General features: G+C 44.2%; 1 protein-coding gene across 2 annotated transcripts in view; it reads left to right on the plus strand.

Annotated features, from left to right (window-relative positions):
• The window catches only part of LOC115471129 (centrosomal protein of 55 kDa-like), a 43827-nt gene that overhangs the window by 19837 nt on the left and 8684 nt on the right, over positions 1 to 15306 (plus strand). For both annotated transcript variants that reach the window (XM_030204816.1, XM_030204817.1), the window contains exon 6: positions 7459 to 7530. In XM_030204816.1, coding sequence (XP_030060676.1) covers positions 7459 to 7530 — 72 coding nt within the window. The remainder of the gene's footprint in view (positions 1 to 7458; positions 7531 to 15306) is intronic.

The raw sequence follows: 15306 nt of genomic DNA on the forward strand, positions 1-15306 counted from the left end.
TCTTAATTCTCACCCAGCCTCCTCTTCTAGGTTGCAGAGTGGTGGGCAACAGAAGGACTTATTAATCTTATTGCTATCCTCCACCCCCCTGCTGCTTCCAATCCCTAACGGAGTTGGTCTTGAGGTCTGACTCAAAGATCTAGAACAGGGGTTCTCAAACCAGGGACCTTGCTCTAGTACCAGACAGCTGAGAGCCTCAAACTCCTGGCCATTCAACAGGCAAAACTAAGGAATGGGGTTTTGACTCCATGGAGGAGAACATAGCCTCAGTCTTGTTCCAGACAACCTTCCAGCAGGAAGGAGGCTGAATTTTTTTTTTTTAGTTCAGACAGCTCTCTTATAACCTCAGACAGGTGGGTTCTCAAAATAATTTGGATCACTTACTGTGTACAGTTATTGGACACTCCACAAAACTGCCCAATGAGAGCATCAAAGTCAAGCCCCCAGGATCAGAAAAGGTACAGCGAAGGGCGACGAAAATGATAGTGGGGATGGGACGACTTTCCTACGAAGAGAGGCTGAGAAGGCTAGGGCTTTTCAGCTTGGAGAAGAGACGGCTGAGGGGAGATATGATAGAAGTGTATAAAATAATGAGTGGAATGGATCGGGTGGATGTGAAGCGACTGTTCACGCTATCCAAAAATACTAGGACTAGAGGGCATGAGTTGAAGCTACAGTGTGGTAAATTTAAAACGAATCGGAGAAAATTTTTCTTCACCCAACGTGTAATTAGACTCTGGAATTCGTTGCCGGAGAACGTGGTACGGGCAGTTAGCTTGACGGAGTTTAAAAAGGGGTTAGATAGATTCCTAAAGGACAAGTCCATAGACCGCTATTAAATGGACTTGGAATAATTTCGCATTTTTAGGTATAACTTGTCTGGAATGTTTTTACGTTTGGGGAGCGTGCCAGGTGCCCTTGACCTGGATTGGCCACTGTCGGTGACAGGATGCTGGGCTAGATGGACCTTTGGTCTTTCCCAGTATGGCACTACTTATGTACTTATGTACTTAGCTACTTCCCTCTTAGAGGAAAGTGCAGTTGAGCTCATTCCACCAGAGGAAAGAGGGCAGGCATTTTATTCCAAGTATTTTTTTGTTGGCAAAAGGAAAAAAGGAAGATTCCTTCTCATCTTAGACCTAAAGGCCCTGAAAAAGTATCTGGCCAGGCAAAAATTAGATGAGTTCCCTAGGCTCCCTAACTCCTTTTCAGAGAGTGGACAGGCTAAATTCTCTGAACTTAAAGGATGTGTATACCCATATGCAGGTACATCCAGGCCACAGGAAGTGTCTGTGATTCATCATAGGGGAACACTACTACCAGTATTGCATTCTGCTGTTTAGCTTTGCATCAGCTTCTCACATATTTACCAATTGCCTAGTGGCTGTAGCAGCAAATCTATGCAAACTAAGAGTGCATATGTTCCTCTGTTTGGACGATTGTCTGGTAAAGCACACTTCTCAGGAAACGGAAGAAAGATCAATCACTTCATTGTTCAGGTGTTGAAGTTAATAGGATTTGTTATAAATTATCCCAAATCTCTGTTAAGCCTGACAGCAACTGCAGTTCGGGCTAGACATGATTCAAGCCACTGTCTTTCTTTCAACAACAGATAATCAACAACTTGGCATCCATTGTAGGAAAAATTCAGGTGAGTCAGCAATGAGAATCAATGGGCTTTCACCCCTACCACAACACTGAAATCACCTTACTAGGCATGCTTCTAGATATCCAGAAGGGTTTAGCCAATAACAAAACTGTTTTGCTTTCACTAGATTTAACTACTGCATTCGACGTGGTGGATCACAAATTGCTTCTGTCTTGGTTGGCAACAATAGGAATATCCAGCCATGAACTACAATGGTTTCATTCTTATCTCTCTGGTCAGTCTTATTGAGTTCTCTGGCAAGAGGAACTATCTGAACCTTTAAAGCTTCCTTGTGGGGTACCTCAAGGATACTTCCTTGTGCCAGCATTGTTTAATATCTTTGTGGCTCCAATGGCTTCTCTGGTACATTGGGTTTCATATCATATATGTATGTCGATGATGTGCAAATTCTTGTCCCTCTATATATGTTAAACAGTTCCTCTTGGCAGAAGTTGGGGACAAGCTCCAAAAAATAGGGTCCTGGCTCAAAAAGAATACATTAGTCCTTAATCTACAGAAAACACTTTCAAATCTTTAGTACATTCCTCCCATTATCCCTGTTGCCCACTCTAAATTTGACAAGATATCTCTACAGCCCAGTGACATCATCAGGGTTCTAGGTGTACTGCTGGACTCCACCCTCTCCTTTAGGGATCATATTTAATCAGTCGTCAAAGCTAGTTTTTTTGGCTATGACAAATATGCTGAGTCCAGCATTTGCTTGGCCAAAAAGCGCCAAGTGTTGTGATTCATGCTTTAGTTATTCAACGCATAGATTACTACAATGTTCTCCTCCAAGGCATCTGCCAGCTGTGAAAGTACTTTTCCTTCTGTGAAATATGATCACGTGACTCCACTGTTAAAAGCTGAACACTAGTTGCCAGTAGAACAATGCATAACCTATACAGTACTGCTTCTAGTGTTTAAGACCCTCCAAACAAGAATCCATCAATTTATGTTGCCTTATTTGCATCCCTATATTCCCAGTTAGGCTGTGCATTCCAGTCAGCAGTCCTTACTGACTTCCCTCGCTTCAGACACTTTGGAAGATGATGTTTAATGTGGTGGAACCTACGCCTTGCCAATACTCTTGCATAAAGAGCCTTCCCTTCCTTCATATAGATTTATAAAAAAAACACATTGGTTTCAGTCAGCTTTTAATAGCTGACTTACCTGTTAATCTGCTGGGTTGCTTCAGCCCTATGATCCTGTGAGACATAGCAGGGCTATCTCTGTTTTTCTATGTTGTATTTCTTTTCACGTCTGTGACTTTATTATGTGTAAATCACTTTGATGACACTGCCCTAGGCGATTAATCAAATAAAAGTAACCTTGAAGTATCAGCAGGACAATTGTTGAGGATGCTAGGCCATATGGCATCCACAAACATGTAACTCCGTTGGGCCATCTTCATTTGAGAAATACCCAATGGACTTTGTCGACTTAATGGACTCAGTCCACGGGAAATCATTGAGCCATAATTGCTGTCACCAGTCTGCTATGGGATTCAAGGTCCTGGTGGACAGATCATTCCAACCTGACTAAACGGGAGCCCTTCCAAATTTCTCAAATTCAAGTAACTTGTACGACAGATGTGTCCAAACTGGGTTGGGGAGATGATGTAGATGGTGTATTGTCTCCTGAGGATCAACTTCATCAGATAAACTTACCTAGAACTATGGACAAAATAGAATGCTCTAAAGGAAAATAGAATGCTCTAGAGGCTTTCAGAGATCAGTTGTCTAACAAGGTTATCCTGGTTCAGACAATCAGGTGGTCATGTACTACATGGACAAGCAGGGAGGGGCAGCGTCCTTATCTCTTGTGTTGAGAGAATGTCAGAATATGGAAGTGGTCCTTTTCTCATGGAATATTTCTCAGTCCAACATATCTGGCGGGCATCTGAGCCATTCTTCTGCACCTGCAAGATTTTTTCAATAGATCTTTTTGCTACTACATTCAACAGAAAAAGTTCCTCAGTTCTGTTCAATGATAGAAGCTCACGTTGGGCTAGCCTTGGATACTGCCTTTCTTCCTTGGGGAAAGGGCTTTCTGTATCCATATCCTCCACTTCCCCTCATAGTGAAGACTCTTCTGAAATTAAGACAAAATTGAGCTGCTATGATTTTCATAGCCCCCTGCTGTCCGAGGCAAGTCTGATTCCCTCATCTGTTGGATCTTTCTATCAGAAGTCCAATGAGGCTGGAGTGTAGCCCTCACAGCTTGAATGCTGAGAGGCTGACAGTAGCTTCTCTGGGCTTGCCTGATAGTGTTTCGCAGGCTTTTTCTGGCTTCCAGGAAAGCTTTGACTAGGAGGTCTTATAGTTTTAAATAGAAGAGGTTTATAGTCTGTGAAGGCATGCCCCTAGATCCATTTACATTCCTCTGACAAAAACTGCTTAATACCTTTTAGACCAGTGGCTCTCAACCCAGTCCTCAGAACACACCTAGCCAGTCAGGTTTTCAGGATACCCACAATTAGTATACATGAGATAAATTTGCATACCATGGAGATAGGGTATGCACATCTATCTCATGCATAGTCACTGTGGGTATCTTGAAAACCTGACTTGAGTCAGTCTTCAAGACCAATTCTGTTAGGATTTACCTGAATGCAGGTAGAGTTTATTGGGTAGAAGGTAGACCCATCTATGCACAGCCTTTAGTTATTCGATCCACACAGGGTTTGCCTCTTTTGAAGCCTCTCTTCAATATCATGGGACTTCAATGTTGTTCTTACCCAGTTGATGAAAACTCCATTTGAACCACTTAATACCAGCCAGCTGGCAGCCGTTACTTCAGCTTGCAGAGTTAGTGAGCTCCAGGCTCTAGTAACAGATCCAGTTTACATACAATTTGTCAACATTAGAATGGTTCTATGTTCCCATCCAAGTTCTTAAGATAGTGCTAGAATTCCATCTAAACCAGTCAGTCCTACCCCCCTTTTTTTCCCTAAGCCACATGCCCATGAAGGTGAAAACGCAGTGCACATTTTAGCCTTCTGTCTGGAGCAGACTAAAACTCATAGAAAGTCTTCCCAGCTTTGTTTATTTTCACCCTAATAGGATGGGGGCTGCTGTCAGCACACACACATTCTCCGATTGGCTAGCAGACTGCATTTCTTTCACTTATGCTTGGGCAAGTTTGACTCTCCTAAGTCATGTCACAGCTGCTCATGTCAGAGCTATGGGGAGGTATCAGTACTTCACTTGAGGTCGGCCTCCATAGAAGTTTTGCGAAAGTGAACCATTGGACTTTGGTCCACACATTACTATGTAGAATAATAATACTCCTGCCAAGACAGTAGGTTTGTCCAGTCAGCCCTCCAGAATCTGTTTGAGGTTTAGAATCCAATTCCAACCCCTCTAGGCCCATTTCTTTCAGTTCGTCTGCTCCCCCCCCCTCCCAAAAAAATAGATTTTGTATGCTTGTAATGTTTTGAAAAACAAATGTGGTATTTGTTTGTTGATGCTTCTCCTGATCTATTTTCCCTTTTTCTGTTGAAAGTACTTTCCAGCTAGGGAGTCCCAGATGTGAGGATTCAGCTATCCTGCTTGCCTTTGGAGAAAAGTTAACTTACCTGTAGCAGATGTTCTCTAAGGATTGCAGGATAGGAATCCTCAGAAACCATCCTACTCCCTTAGGAGTTATATTCCAAATGCTTACAATGAACTGAGGAGTCATCACACGATAGTAGCAGGTGGGAATAGGCGTGCATGCACAGTGAGGCACTCTTGAAAAAATGCTGGAGAAGACGTCCTGTATGGGTTTCATCAGATAACATCACCCAAATATCCTTGGAGAACACCTACTACTGACTGGTAAGTAACTGTGGGCCAGATGCACTAAACTTAACGAGCCATTAACGAGCAAGTAATAAACCCTGGCATGCACTAAAGACTTTTTTCCAACGACGGTAGCAGCTAACGAAAACGGAATGCAGATGAGCAAATTGTGTAGAAACCCTATTGTAATGAGATGCACTAACCTTTTCTGATTGCCTGAACGCTGGAAAATCTAACGAGAGGTCTGTACCTCTCGTTGGGGCTGCGCGGGATTGAAAAACTGCTACAAAAGTAACAAAAACAAAAAATCGGGGGGAAAAAAGTCAACTGCTCATCAGGGACATCCTTTATGGACGTCCTTCACTCATCAAAAAAAAAAAAAAATAGTGCTCCGCTTCAAAAAAGACGTCTGTTTTGGCCGTCATCCCTCCCCCCCCCCCCAAGATGCCACGCCGCTCACCCCTTCAGATGCGGCTCGACAGTGCAGTTGAGGATGCCCATCCCCCCCAATAAAACCGTCCATTTTGGCCGTCATTCCCCCCCCCCCCCCGAAGATGCTGCGCTGTTCACCCCTTCCGATGCAGCTCGATCCAGAGGACAGTACAGTTGAGGACGCCCATCCAAAAGAACATCCATTTTGGCTGTCATTCCCCCCCCCCCCCCCCCGCTAAACGTGCTGTGATTGGCTCAGAGACTTTCAGGTCTCTCTGCTGAGTGAAGCATCTCCAAAAAAGATGTTTTTATTATTGCGGGGGGGGGGGGGGGGGAATGACGGCCAAAATGGACGGGTTTTTTTGATGGGCGTCCTCAACTGCACTGTCCTCTGGATTGAGCCGCATTGGAGGGGGTGAGCAGCACGGCATCTTCGGGGGGGGGGGGTGACGGCCAAAATGGGCGTTTTTTGGGGGGGATGGGCGTCCTCAACTGCACTGTCGAGCCGCATCAGAGGGGGTGAGCGGCGCAGCATCGTTGGGCGGCACAGGGAGGCGTATTTGGCATGCGCAGAGCAGCCAGCATAACGCTTGGCTGCTCTGCGCATGCTCGACTGGCCGATTGGCCAACTGTTTAACGACGGAATAGAGAATGCAAGTGAGCTACAACGAGTAGCTCATTTGCATTCCCTTTCCTTAATGCATGCCCGTTCCTTACCGATTCACTAAGGGAATCGGTAAGGGAAGGGCTCTAATGATTGTTTAGTGCATCTGGCCCTGTGTTTTTGCTCCTCACACCCTCTTCCCATCATCCTACTTTCCAGATTAGTCACTATACGGCAGGGGCGTATCTGCGTGGGGCCACAGGGGCCTGGGCCCCCGCAGATTTCGCCCTGGCCCCCCTCCCCGCCGTCAACCCTCCCCCGCTGCTTACTTTTGCTGGCGGGGGGCCCCAACCCCCACCAGCCGAGGTCCGACCCGCAATCTCCATATTTCGTATTCCTCCGTGGCCATGTGCTTCAAGGAAGTAACGCTGCAGTGCTGATTGGTTGAATCCAGTTCGGCGTCTGACGTCGCAACCAATCAGCACTGCAGCGTTACTTCCTTGAAGCACATGGCCACGGAGGAAGACGAAATATGGAGATTGCGGGTCGGACCTCGGCTGGCGGGGGTTGGGGCCCCCCGCCAGCAAAAGTAAGCAACGGGGGAGGGTTGACGGCGGGGAGGGGGTGGAGAGAGGCGGCGGCGGGGGGGGGGAGGGAGGCAAAAATGTGCCCCCCCTCTCTGGCTCTGGCCCCCCCTACCGCCGGATTCCAGATACGCCCCTGCTATACGGTCCTGTTTTTCAGTGCCTCCTTATACTAGTAGTTCAGAGAAAATCTAATTCTTTTCCTCCAAGTAGTAGCAGCTTTTATTATTCCCTTGGTACGTTGAAGATTGTTGCTAATTTGCTGCCTTTTACTTTGATACACTCACTGTTTTATGATATATTTATTCAACATATTTGCATTGTTGCTTGGAGGTAAGCAGACCTCGCTTCAATGTAAGCAGACCTCTCTTCAATATTAAATACCCATTTATTTCTATATTATAGGTACAGGTTCTTCAAAAATCCTTACTGAAACAGCAAGAAGAGCAAAAAAAGACTGTGATATTGGAGAAGCAGGTAATTTTATAGGAAATTATTTTTAGCATATCTTCTTTAAACGTGATATTTCTTTTTCTTGAAATGCCTACTTTATAGTAATTAATTTAAAAAGTGGGATGCTGATCAGAGTTTTAGATGACCGGCTTCCTTTCTAGCACGTGGATATGATGCTCCAAAAGGGAATGATGTCTGTTGCTAGATGGTAGGGTGTGTCTGTAAAGCCTGGCACAAATATGTTCCTCGCACAATATTTTCACTGTAAATAGATGTACTACTAGGGAAATTCTCTCCTTGCAGCACTGCTGTGGTGCAGCAAGAAGCCAATGGGACTTTAAGGAGCAACAAATTGATGGAAGAGGGAAAAGGTGAATACTGGTCAAAGGTAACAAAATTGACAGAGGCAGGTGGCACATTAAAGACTAATCAATTTATTGAGGCCTGATCTATCAAGGACCAGATTCTCCTTCATCAGGTTCATGAAATGAAGTACCCATGTCCTGAACTTCACTTCATGTGTCAGTCAAAATTAATTTTGATCCCTGGAAGCTCAAGCCTCAATAAATTGGTTAACCTATAATGGGAGGCCAGCCTTTATACATAGAGGGGCCACATGATTGTCAGTACTACCCCTAGTGGTAGTATAATTTTGGAACCGGAAATTCATAGCACTCCATCGACTACCTGTGATTAAATAAGTACAAATTTAACTAAAATTTGTACTTATGGAGACAAACTGCTAGGGTGGCTTCTCTGAAAATATTGGGGGGGGGGGGGGGGGCTGCATAAAATTCAGTGGCAGGCTGCAGGTTGCCCACCCCTTGTCTATAATGTACTTCCTACCTCTTTCAAGCTGCTCAGAGGGTGGGTGAGGAATGATTAATGTTATAAGGAGCAGAAGGATTGACCATGATCCTCCCCCCTCCCGTGAATTTTACTGGGCTTCTACTAATATCTATATACGTAGTAAGTGTGACTGTTTATTTCAACAGTAGTTAAAAAAAATCTCTAAATGTAACGTAAGTGTCCTGAAATTGTGCTGCTGCTGCCACCACTGCAAATGGACATTTACTCGTGAGGAAATTCTGCACAAAAAAATTAATTCTCTGAAGACAAGCAGAATGTAATCTACTACTACTGCTATTTAGCATTTCTATAGCGCTACAAGGCATACGCAGCGCTGCACAAACATAGAAGAAAGACAGTCCCTGCTCAAAGAGCTTACAATCTAATAGACAAAAAATAAATAAAGTAAGCAAATCAAATCAATTAATGTGAACGGGAAGGAAGAGAGGAGGGTAGGTGGAGGCGAGTGGTTACGAGTCAAAAGCAATGTTAAAGAGGTGGGCTTTCAGTCTAGATTTAAAGGTGGCCAAGGATGGGGCAAGACGTAGGGGCTCAGGAAGTTTATTCCAAGCGTAGGGCGCAGCGAGACAGAAGGCGCGAAGTCTGGAGTTGGCAGTAGTGGAGAAGGGAACAGATAAGAAGGATTTATCCATGGAGCGGAGTGCACGGGAAGGGGTGTAGGGAAGGACGAGTGTGGAGAGATACTGGGGAGCAGCAGAGTGAGTACATTTATAGGTTAGTAGAAGAAGTTTGAACAGGATGCGAAAACGGATAGGGAGCCAGTGAAGGGTCTTGAGGAGAGGGGTAGTATGAGTAAAGCGACCCTGGCGGAAGACGAGACGGGCAGCAGAGTTTTGAACCGACTGGAGAGGGGAGAGGTGACTAAGTGGGAGGCCAGCGAGAAGCAGATTGCAGTAGTCTAAATGAGAGGTGACAAGGGTGAGGATGAGGGTTTTGGTAGAGTGCTCGGAAAGAAAGGGGCAGATTTTACGGATGTTGTAAAGAAAGAAACGACATATCTTGGCAATCTGCTGGATATGAGCAGAGAAGGAGAGAGCCATCAACAGAAATAGAAAACGGGGGGAGCGGGGAGGTGGGTTTGGGGGGGAAAATGTAATCTGCTTACTACTGGAGGAATCACTCCAGTGTCTTTTCTAGACCCCTTTGGAAGCAATTTCACTGCACAATTGTTCACCTTCCTGCCATTGTTGTGTGGGACCAGTTCAGCCTTTGTTTTTCTGTGGAGCAGCGAGGACATGTTTTCTCTGAGTGTCCCACACAGTTTGCGGCTCATTTTCTTTCCTTCTTTTTTTTTTACATTTAATTTACAAGTATACATTTGATAAAGCAAAGCACAAAAACATAAAGAAAACATTCATCTAATACAAGAAATAATCAGAGCTACTTAGACCTTAGTACTGGGAGAACAGAGGAGAAGAAAAAAAAAAAAACCCTGAAGCTTTAGTGTTTGTCAAAAACAAAATAACAAAAGATCAGAAGGAAAAAGAAAACTGAAGGGAATACACTACTTCACATATTCACAGAATGCCCCAAAAGCTGTTCCTCAGGACCCTTCACCCTGGGTCAAAGTGGGAAGCTCTGCACTTTTAGTCTCTATTAGAAATTGAAGTTGACCCGGAACAAAGAAAATTATCTTACTGAAGAAATAATCACATATTTGCTAGAGAAACGTAAATGAAAAGTACCACCCAAGGAAAGAACTTGTCTCAAAGTTAAGAATTTTTTCCTTTGTTCCTGAGTGGTAGATCTGGAAAAATCCAAAACTTTTTGTCCCATAACCTCAGCAGCTTTATAGTGTAAAAAAAGTTTCAATATATGGTCACGATCTTGTGGAAATACAAAAGTCACTATTAGGGTAGCACAATCAACCACTTCAGAGTCAGAACATTCCAAAAATCCTGCAACATCCAAACTATGTTGTGATAAATCTTCAGCTATCCTAGAAGCACCTTCTCTTTATCATGATCAAGCAATACCACTTTAAACCTTATGTTGAATAGGGACTTTCTATAGTCGACGACCTAATGTACGTTACAATCCAATCTGTTACTCAGGAACCTTCACGCAATACCATAATGTATTCTTCTTTACCATGTATGTATGCACATGATGTATGTATACACCATGATCTGCTCCATTTATGTTATGTTACATGTCTGTTACCATGTATGTATACACTTTAACGCAATACTATTTGTAATGCTGTTACCCGGAAATGGCAACCGCCATTACGGCAAATGTAAGCCACATTGAGCCTGCAAATTGGTGGGAAAATGTGGGATACAAATGCTACAAATAATAATAATAATCCTTCCCACAACTTCTTCGATGAAATATAATCCTTAGAAAAAAAAAGGAAACACCTCTTTAGGTATATGTAAAATTTCCTCCATATATTTCTTAAGAAGCTGAGCAGATGGTAATAGAGGATGTTTTGGAAAAAGTAAAAGATGCAAATTCAAATAATGCAAGGAATTTTCCATAGTTGCTAGTTCATAGAAAGTTTGTCTTCTCTTTAATCAAAGTAGTCCGAATATTACATAGTTCTGTTGCCTCCTCTTCTAGTTTCTCCAGTCTCTCTTAGTTTCTCCAGTCTCTCTTGTGTACATCTGTTATTTGTTGAAATTTCTGCTGAAGTTTGATTAGTTGTAACCACAGTAGTCAGAGTAGAAATAGATTTGTGAAGAAGACTGTAATTTCAGCCCACAAAGTTAATAAGGGGAGCAGCAGTCAATAATGGCTCCAGATTCAAATCAGAAGTTTGCTAGATATTACAAGATCTCTCAAAACTAACTTCTGCATGACCACCTATGGTAAGCCCAAGGTGTACTCTGTTGTTCCTGCTGCCAGGTTAGAAGAATATGGAACCTTCTCCTCCATAGCAGCTGTACCTGGTGTCTGTACATCCAACTGAGAGATCCCTTCTGAGGAGCCACGCCACTGTGTGATCTACTCTGCTACAACTTTACCAATGTCTACAAATAAGGAAAATATAAACATATCTTATATAATAAAACTCACCCTCAACGTTCTGAAGACTCTGACGTCACTTCCGTCATCAAAATGGGTTTGAAGGGTTCGTAGTGGTGAAGCCACCGAAATCGCCATCTCGGGGCCCCACCCTCGCGTCAAACGTGATGATGTCGGGGCGGAGCAATGGCATCACACACCGAGGGCGGAGCAATGGTGTACGGTGCGTTCAGGAAGTGCGAAGCAATGGCGTCAGAACGACGAAGGGGTCGGTAGGTAGGGAGGGAGGGAGAAGGGGGGGGGGTATTGGGGAGGAAAACCTTGCTAGCGCCCATGTCATTTGCTCCAGAAACGGCCCTCTTTTACTAGTCATATATAATTTACGTATTTTTATTCATATTCAAAGTATTCAAAAGTGTATATAGTAAACCTATTTTATAAATACACATCACAAATCCCATATAAAAATTAAATACTAAACCCCCATTCATACTTACACATACATTACCTATCTTTAAAATTCTCTAATCATGGAAAGACCAATAATTAGAACAAACAAATAGTCTATCAAAAACCTCACATGGAAGTTCATCATCCGGTTCAAACCCGGAGTGTTTCAGCAGCATTGACTCTATGTACTGAGTCTAGAAGGCTCTGGGATTTGTGAAGCTCCTGCTTCCTCATTATTCTGTGGTGGTCAAATCTGCTCTTAAAGAGCCAGGAGTTCTAAAACTCACCTTTTAGTGCCCCCAGGGAAGGAGGCTAGGACTTCTGAATCTTTTGTGAAGACAATGTTCCAGAATGCTGTGCTAACTTACCACATAGCTTCGTACCAGCTCTTAATGAGCATGCACTTCTGGAATGTTGTGTGCAATATGGTGGTGTTCACAGATATTCTCCCTTGGAAGAAAGCTGAGGAGCTCCATCAGCTAATAGCCAAAGAGCGGGGAGTGTTCAAAGTACAGTGTCTGGGCAACCTTTGCTTTCGATACAGCATCCAGGGCCTCCGCTATGGAGATAGGAAAGTGCAGACTCACCTGGCTGCATGCCTTAGACCAGAGTTTCCCAAGTCCAGTCCTGGAGTACTCCTTGCCAGTCAGGTTTTCAGGATATCCACGATGAATATGGATGAACTTGATTTGTATACACTGCCTCCATTATATGCAAATCATTTTCATGCATATTCATTGTGGATATCCTGAAAACCTGACTGGCAAGGGGTACTCCAGGACCTGACTTGGGATTCACTGCCTTAGACCTCGAACCAGCAATGTAGGACAGTGGCGTACTTATTCCAGGTGTGTACGTTGTGCACACACCACCTGTCAGACCACCCCCCATCTGCCCATTCATGCCTTAAAATCATTCTCCCTCCAGTCTTCAACTGGGTAGCGGCACTCATAGCCTGCCTGCAGCCTGCACCAGGACTTTCTCTGTCAACCATCTCACCCCCTTCTGATGCTTCTTCCTGTTTTGTGAAGGGCGGGACGGTTCACAGAGAAAGCCCCAGTGCAGGCCGCACGCAGCCTATGAGTGCTGCTGTCCAGGCAAAGACTGGAGCGGAGCGAAGTGATTTTAAGGTACGGGGGTGGGTCTGCCTACACCACTGGTACAGGAGAAGGTGTCTGATATTCCATGCCATGGAGAAAATGGAGGAGGCCACTGACCACATCAAAGAGCACTCCCGACACCATCAAGTCATTCTCCAGGCTTGCTATCACTGCTCCTCTCAATGAGTTAATATTCTGGTGGTTAATTCACAGCAGTCTGGTCAAGACTGCCTTTTCAGATTCCACAAACTAAAAAAATGTTAATGACTGATGCATCCAGCCTGGAGTGAGGAGCTCATATAGAAGGGCTCTGCACCCAAGGTCAGTGGTCTGCTCAGGAGAGACTTCAGATAAACCTCCTAGAGCTAAGAGCAATTTGGAATGCTCTAAAGATTTTCAGAGATTGATTAGCAAACCAAACTAAGCTGATCCAAACAATCAGGTAGCAATATACTATGGAGCTCATTTTCAAAGAACTTAGACTTACAAAGTTCCATAGGTTACTATTGGGCTCATTTTTGAAAGAGAAGGACGTCCATCTTTCGACATAAATTGGAAGATGGACGACCTTCTCCCAGGGACGTCCAAATCGGTGGTATCGAAACCCGATTTAGGACGTCTCCAACTGCACTCCGTCGCAAGGACGGCCAAAGTTCAAGGGGGTGTGTCAGAGGTGTAGCGAAGGCGGGGCTTGGGCGTGCCTAACACTTGGACGTCCTTGACCCATAATTGAAAAAAACAAGGACGTCTCTGATGAACACTTGGATGTTTTCACCCGGATAGTGCCAGGCAAAATGGTAGAGACTATTGCAAAGAACAAAATTACAGAGCATATGTACTTATGTCTTCTGTACGAATATCCTTCAGTGCCTCTCATAGTAAAAACTCTCCTGAAACTCAAGCAGGATCATAGAACCATGGTCTTGATAACACCTTACTATATAAAACAGATCTTGTTCCTGTTCCTGGAGCTAGCCTCCAAATCTCCATGGAGGCTCGAGTTCTTTCTAACTTTCTTCAGTTTGAGAAAACAGTTACCTGTAGCAGGTGTTCTCTGAGGACAGCAGGATGAACATTCTTACTAACCCGCCCATTTCCCCTTGGAGTTGTATTCTGCAAGCTATTTGTAATACTGTAGACTGAGCTGGTCCTATGTGATGACAGTTGAGTGGGAAAGCAAACGCACACACACACTCACACAAGGTATATCACAAGACTACTAGAAAAAATGTCGGGGAGTGTTCCTGCGCTGGGTTCCATCAGATAACATCATCCAGTAGTATATATTTATCAAAATGATTCAGTATAACTACTGTCTCTGAATAGTAATTAAAATTCTTAACGGAAAAGTTCTTAATTCAAAATGTTTAAAGTTTTTGGTACAGATCTTCCCCAGGAGTATAGCCAGAAACTTCAGTGATTATTTCAGCAGTCCACTGAGTCCAAGGGGAGCTCTGGCCTACAGGCAAGGCTGACTTGCAGCAATACAGCTGTATTCATAGTTGTTGTTGTTACAAAATGTCAGCAATTGAAAAAAAATATGTTGGGGCTACTCACAATTTCTCTTGGGCTCTGCAGATTGCCAAATGAAAAAGGGTGTAGATCAAATCTCCCCTACATACACACACTGTCTTCCTCTTCAGCACTCTGTCCCCCTTCAGATCACCCCCATCCTACCCCAACTCATTGTCCTTCAATATTCTCTCTCAGTTCATCTCCCCCTCCTGCATTCACATTGTGTTACCTCCCTTTGTAGTTCTTCAACTCCACACCATATGCCCCCTTACTCAGTCTCTCTCAGCTCATTACCTCTTCCACTCATCTCCTTGCCTTCTGTTAGTCCCATACATCCCCCTAAACGTCTGTTGTCTCCAGCTCGCCTCTTCCCATACATACTCATCTACTACCCTCTTATCTCCCCTTCCACATATCCCCTATCCCTGGTCTCTGGTCTCCTCCAGTTTATCTCCCCTTCCATTTATGCTCTGTTTATCCAGTGCTTCCTCTCATTTTTTTCTTATTCTCCCTTTACTTGCCTCATATTCTCTACCCAAAGTCCATCTCTCCTGGTACTATCGCTGTTGAGGGACCCAGCTCTACCTGCTTCAAACACGGCTGCTGCAGTGGCTTTTCTGCACTGCACAGCAGTTGATAGCATGTGATCAATGTGGTCCTGGAAATCCTACACTGTTCTAGGGAGAACGGCACAGGAATTCCTACACCACACTGATTGCAAGTTGGAAGAGCTATGCAGTAGCTGCTGAGTTTGGACCAGGACTCCACCTTCTGTCAAATTCTGCATATGACAAAGTAAATTCTGTGCCTTGGGGGAATTCTGTGCAACTGTACATTGCAGAATTTGTGAATTGCCGCAGCCACAGTGCAATAGAAAAGTTCTGTTGGGTATTGG

This window comes from Microcaecilia unicolor, chromosome 5 (assembly GCF_901765095.1).
Source record: "Microcaecilia unicolor chromosome 5, aMicUni1.1, whole genome shotgun sequence".
Classification (NCBI taxonomy): domain Eukaryota; kingdom Metazoa; phylum Chordata; class Amphibia; order Gymnophiona; family Siphonopidae; genus Microcaecilia; species Microcaecilia unicolor.